Here is a 6,243-nt window from a genome sequence, read left to right as displayed (position 1 = left end):
TCCTCTGGATGGGAAAGTGCAGGAGAGATTGGTGTTTGCTTACAGGAGCCCCAAATTATATGGGACTCCTGATGGAAGGGTGCCACAAAGTTTGATGATGACTAATAGGAGCCCACAAGTACGTAGCCCCTTGGATGCAAGATCCACAAGCCCAAAAGTTCATTGTGATTACAGCAAGGAAAGAAGAGAGCTGAACGGTGATTTTGACGATCAGTCACTTTGGTCTGCACTATTTCAAGACATGAAACCCACTTAATCGAGTGATTGTTTTCTTGGTGTGTCTTCCTTCAGACATCAAAACATAGTATGGCATTCTTCGGTTTTTTTCAATAATTTGGTATTCATTTGGCACAGTTGCTTCCACCAAGTCATTCTTCAGCTCTAATCCTGCCTGTCCCTTTTTTGCGTTGGAGCTGAAATATTTAAGTTGAAGGACAAAAGTTTAGATAGGTTAGAGATTCATGGACCCAGTGACGAGGATATTGTCCTATTCTGGTCAGTTTGGCCACCCAATCAATTGCTCTACCAGCAGTTCTAGCTATTTTTCAAACCCAACAATGAACAAAATTATGCATGAGAGCTCTGTTTTTTTTTTTTTTTAGAGCTCTGTTTTTTAAATCTGTGAGTGACGGGTCTAGACAAAACATTCCTTGTACATTTCACAGCGCAGGTGGTGGGTTAAAGATACGGCATTGAGGTCTCCTCACTTCTAAGCATGCTCCACGAGGCATGGTTTAATGTCTGAGGAAATCCAAAGTTGGTAGAGCTAGGACGAAGCGTACCCAAACCCAAGGCCAACTCTTAGCTTTTTTTCTGATTGGCCTAGGACAAGCTATGCCCGAATCCAAGATCATCTCTTAGCCTTCGCTTAATTAAACTCGATCACTTTTACATCTTTAATTGATGATCCCCTACATTATGCATAGGATTTGTTTTGCAGGAGATCATGACTCTCATGTCAAACTCTTCTCTAACAATTTCAAAGCTCATCAACTAGTCTTGAAAAAAGCTTAGCATCGTTTACTCCAGACTTTGTCGCTAAGCAATCAAGATTGTATGAGAATCAAACACATTCAACTGCCACTTCTTCTGCAACCGCGGCTGAGGAAACTTTAGCCATTTGAATACTACAAATGGTCCCTATACCTGCCAACTATTTGCATATGTAAATGATGCATCGAAATTGATCTTAATCTAGTTTTTTATTTTTTTTTTGAGGAAGGACCCATCTGCTCTGTATTTGATGAGCTGCCATGGTTGGAGGCCTTGGTTCATGGTCAGAATGGGAGATTTACTCTGCTTGTTTTATTGCTTGGGCTGCTGCCTTTTCTGGCTACAAGTTCCTCTTGTCGAAAACAAACTAATTTCTCGCCTTCCATACAGCTCACATGGGGATGAATTGGCAACTGAAGATGGCATATGAAGATTATTCCATACAGCTCTTGATGGCATATGAAGATTGTCCACAAAAAACTAGTAGCTATTATTGATGCTTTGTTTAATGAAATAAAACCATGCTCGTCTCCAGTTGGGGTTTATGTACAAAATTGCAGCTGTTACCAACAGCATCACGATGTATGTCACAACAAAACTCACATGGAAAACATCTGCATCCATGAAGCCACTCTCTTCTATATCATCCGTTGAAGTCCTTACTGGTAATGGCGAAGCTTCTTCTTCTGGGGTGCAATTTCTTGAGAGTGGTGGTCCACAAAGGAGAGGATTTCCCTCATAGCTACTCTTGTTGAATGTTGAAAATTGTGGAACCATATCAGGTGTTCTACCAGATAGGTTATTGTGGGCTACACTAAAAACTTCCAGAGAATGCAATTGTACAAGTCCAGGAGGGATAGCCCCAGTCAAGCTGTTATTGGAAAGATCCAAGCTCTCAACTTCACTTAATTTTGAAAAAGTTTGTGGGATAGGACCTATCAAAAAATTATTTGACAGGTTCAGTACATGGATATGATTAAGGTTTCCAATTTCCGGTGGAATCTCACCTGTCAAATTGTTGCAAGAGAGATCCATTCCAGACATGATGGGCAAAATGCTTATCGGGTAAGAATAGGATACACTCTTTGTTGTAATCTCTAAAGGCTCTCGAATCAAATACCTATCAGGATATATTCTAAGATAGCTGTACCAAATACTGCTTCTAAATCTTAGACAAGGGAGGATATGACCAGAAAACTTATTATGAGAAAGATCAATGAAACTCAATTTGTCCAACTGGCACAACTGGATGGGTATTCTGCCTTCAAGGTTATTATAACCTAAGAGAAGAAAGCTCATGTAGGAAAACTCACCAATCCATTCCGAAATGTTGCCAGTCAATTGATTATGGCTAAGATCCAATGTAATTAGCTCAAAGGAGTTATGAAATGCATCCTCCAAAGACCCCCGTAATTTATTTTGTGACAAATAAACATGAACTAGTGGCAAAGAGCTAAAACAAGATGGCAGCTTTCCGGAGATGGTGTTTCCTGAGAGATCCAAAACTTGAAGAGAAGACATACTGCCAAACGAAGAGGGAATGCTACCGTTGAAGTGGTTTTTAGACATGGATAAAAATGTCAAACTTGGGAAATATGCTCCAATTTCTGTTGGGATGTGGCTGTCCAAGTGATTGTCAGAAATATCTAATTGTGACAAACTCACATGGGGATGAATTGGCAACTGGAAAGGTCCTGAAAGAGAATTGTTGACCAGGAAAAGTTCATGTAGGTTTGTGTTGTTCTCTAGCAACCAATTTGGAACCCCTCCCCTCATTTTCATGTTAGAAAAATAAATTTCCTGCAAGTTGTGTTGATAGAAGAGGAATTTGGGAAAGGGCAATGCTCCAGTACCATATGCTTGACCAGATAAATGAAGTCTCTCTAGTTGGAACTTTGGGATCAAATTGTGCTCCTCTAGCTCTGCACAGATTTCATTATTATAACCAAAGAAGAATTTGAGCTCCGAATGGTTGAAAAATGACCTCAATGAGATGGGGATTTGAAAGCGATTGTCCGAAAGTCTTAATTCTCGGATGGATGTCAGAGTTGTAAGAGGAGACGAGGAAATATCTCCCACAAAGTAATTGGAAGAGAGATCTATTTGTTTCAGGGATGTCAAATTTGCCAAACAATTAGGCAAGACACCGCTGAGATTATTATTGCTGATATCAAGACTTTGAAGATACTTCAACTCGCATAGACCTGAGAATTATCAATTTACAAAATATTTAACATGAGAAAAAAAACAGAGAGAGAGAGATCAGAAAGGACCATCAGACTTACCCTCGGCTATAGGTATGTTGCCACTGAGTCTACAACCATTCAACTTTAAACTCTTCAGAGTGGTAATCCTTCCTATTGTTTGCAGAAAGCTATTATCGAGAGTAGAGGAACTCAAATCCAACTTTTGCAAATTCTTGAGAGAAGGCAAGGCTACGATAAAACAAACCGACAAGAAATGATTAGTATTTTTGAAGAGGATAAAGTAAGGGATACCAATTAGGAGAAGCTCAAGTCTCTATAGCCAAATTAGACATCAGTACATATTGCAACTCACCTTGAGCTAATATTGTTCCTTCGAAATTATTGTTCCCCAGATCAAGTGTCTTGAGGTTTGGGAGTTTTGCCAATGATTGCAGTAATGGAAGTGAAATTCTTCTTCCATTTGCGGTGATATTAAGTAAACAAACTCTGCTTAGATTTCTGAAACCTCTAATACCTGCAAGAGAGAAGAAGAAACAAAACAAGTTTCACACCTTACGAGCAAATCAAAATCGTCCTTACTGCATGGAATCTTGGGTAAAAAGTTAGGTGGGTCGATCGATCCGTGAAGCCACCATCGTTCATGTGGAATATTTAAGTACTACCTTCTGAGAACACAAACTCGTCAATCTCATTTCCGCTGAGATACAGCTTCCTCAAGTTGCTCAAAGCTTCCAATTCTAGGTTGCAGGAAAATAGAACTGATTAGTGTTGGAATATTGCCAATTATGTTGACATTGTCAAAGAAGGAGGCTTGTTGGTGGCAACCACCAACCTTGACTTTGGTAGCCACCATTGTTGAAGAAGAGAAGAAGTTGGCAGCCACCTTTGTTGAAGAAGAGATGAGTTTGGCAGCCACCATTGATGACAAAGGAGCAAGAGGAGCTGCCATTGATGCCTATAAAAGAGGCATGATCTTAGAGAGCAAAGTGTGAGAGTTGTGAGACATGTAGAGAGAAGAAGAGAGAAAGAAAGAGAAGGGCTGCCATCAGCAGCCCTGCTGCCACCAGCAACTGCTGCCCTATGTAGCAATGAGAGATGGGAGTTGAGTGAATGTGATCCTCCTCCATGTGTTGTATTCTTTCTCTATCTCTAAATAAAATGAACCTCTCCCGTGGATGTAGGCAATTTGCCGAACCACGTTAAATATTGTGTCTCAGTATGCTTAACCCTCCTATGAGCAAAGATCAGTACATCACCGGTCCCGGATTCCGCCCCATCAATTAGGTCACAGCAAAGCCTTGGAACTCATTTTTTGAAATGGAATAACGTGTGAGCAATAATTGGTTTCTAAACCTTTCATATTGAATGTTCCTTTCAGATGGTTCTTTGCCAGATCGAGATTCTTGAGAGATGAAAGACCCTTGAAGGATGATAAGATACTGTTATCAAAGCGATTACCTCCCAAATCAAGATACTCCAAATTGCTCAGTTTCAGCACTTCATCCTCACCACCTGTAAGAAATAATTGTACAAGGTTTGATGTAAAAATAGCGAAACTGTGAAAAGATAATGCATAACTCAAAAATCTTTCGTACCATGAAGGGATTTAAACCCTTCAATGTGATTGCTCGCAATACGCAGATTCCTTAAGCTTGTCAGATTATTCAATCCTGGCAATACGTAGAACATAAATTAATGCTATATATAAATTCTTTGGAATCATGATTGTGATTGAGACACTTAGTTTAAAAACTGAGATGAGAAGAGCCAGGCTCACCTTCCATGCTAATTGTTCCTTCGATTTCATTATCGTGTAGAGATAAATATTTCAAAGATGAAAGACCACCTAAGGATGAAAAGATGCTGCTGTTGAATTTGTTTTGCCCTAACTGGAGTATCTCCAAATTGCCAAGGACTGATAGTCTTTCAAAACCTGCATGAGAGTGCATGGTTAGCGTTTAAGCATTAAAGTTATAAAACTTGTATCAATTTCTAAAATTGCAGCTAAGAGGCAAACCTTCATTCTCAACACATCCCGCAATACGATTTCCATACAAGTAAAGAGCGTTCAGCTCTGGGAATGGAAGAAACAAAGACGCATTCAGGAGCCCGTCTCCCAGCTCCCAACCCCTTGAGAAAGAAAGGTCTATTTCGACAACTCGAAGTGTGCTGGAGTTGCAGTGGACTTGTTTCCATTCGCAGCAGTTAGCATCTCTTCCCCAGGAGAGCAGGAATCCGCCATTTGGGTAACCAAAGGCATCTTTGATTTGCAAGAGAGCAACTCTTTCTTCCTCCAAGCAACCATGGCACCGCCACCCTTGTATTAAAACCACCAAATTTATAATCATTATCACTGCTAAACACAGCCTGTTCAACTCCATTCGAAGAACTTTGCTATTAGTAAATTCTCAGAAAAAAAATACAAAATACACCTCTGTCGCCATAGAAAGTAACTGTCAGAGGTTCTCTTATAGGATAGGATAGCGCAAAGCTTACGTTTTTACAAGACCACGGTGTAGAGAAATTAACGAGAATCACTCCGCGTAATGTTCAACAGATTTTCTTTTTATTGTTTATTTTTTATTTTTACTTTCAAGTACGTATGCATAAGATCTACTTTGTTTGACTTCTCATTTATTGGTTTCAGACTTGGCACGCGTTTTCTTTAAGAAAAAGAGGAGAAATTAGATATATGCCCTGTTACTGCTGCATTTACTGTGGTGCGTGCCTCAACTGCACTGTACATAGTTCAATTAACTACAAAAATTGAAACAAAAGGGACAAGATTTTAACACTTAAAAAAAAAACAGCTTTTTCTATTGTTCATCGGACATGGAATATTATAGTTTTATCCTTGAAATTTTTATTATTTGTTTTCTATGTTTTGAATGTTTCTTGTTTCATTTGTAAACTTTATTTGTTTTTAATAAAAAGAAAGTCATTGAAAAAAATAAAAAGAAATGATTGATTAGCTATATTTTAGCCATAAAAAAAAATTAATTTTGATGTTAATAAGTTCGTATTGAATAAAACAATTTAATAG

At 38.9% G+C, this 6,243-nt stretch overlaps 1 protein-coding gene across 1 annotated transcript; it reads right to left on the bottom strand.

Moving 5' to 3' along the window:
- Nucleotides 1-1,289: 1,289 nt before the first annotated feature.
- Nucleotides 1,290-5,720, bottom strand: LOC118032521 (cuscuta receptor 1). Its single transcript, XM_035037232.2, has 8 exons — nt 5,218-5,720; nt 4,978-5,133; nt 4,796-4,870; nt 4,554-4,712; nt 3,863-3,937; nt 3,553-3,714; nt 3,279-3,428; nt 1,290-3,197 (listed from the first exon to the last, which is right to left on the bottom strand). Exons 1-8 carry the CDS (start codon nt 5,579-5,581, stop codon nt 1,474-1,476), a joined length of 2,865 nt encoding a protein of 954 aa, XP_034893123.1. The 5' UTR covers nt 5,582-5,720; the 3' UTR covers nt 1,290-1,473.
- Between the last annotated feature and the right edge of the window lie 523 nt (nt 5,721-6,243).

This window comes from Populus alba, chromosome 6, assembly GCF_005239225.2.
Source record: "Populus alba chromosome 6, ASM523922v2, whole genome shotgun sequence".
NCBI lineage: Eukaryota > Viridiplantae > Streptophyta > Magnoliopsida > Malpighiales > Salicaceae > Populus > Populus alba.
Note: the sequence above shows the minus strand (reverse complement) of the source record. Positions and strands in the feature narration are given on the sequence as shown.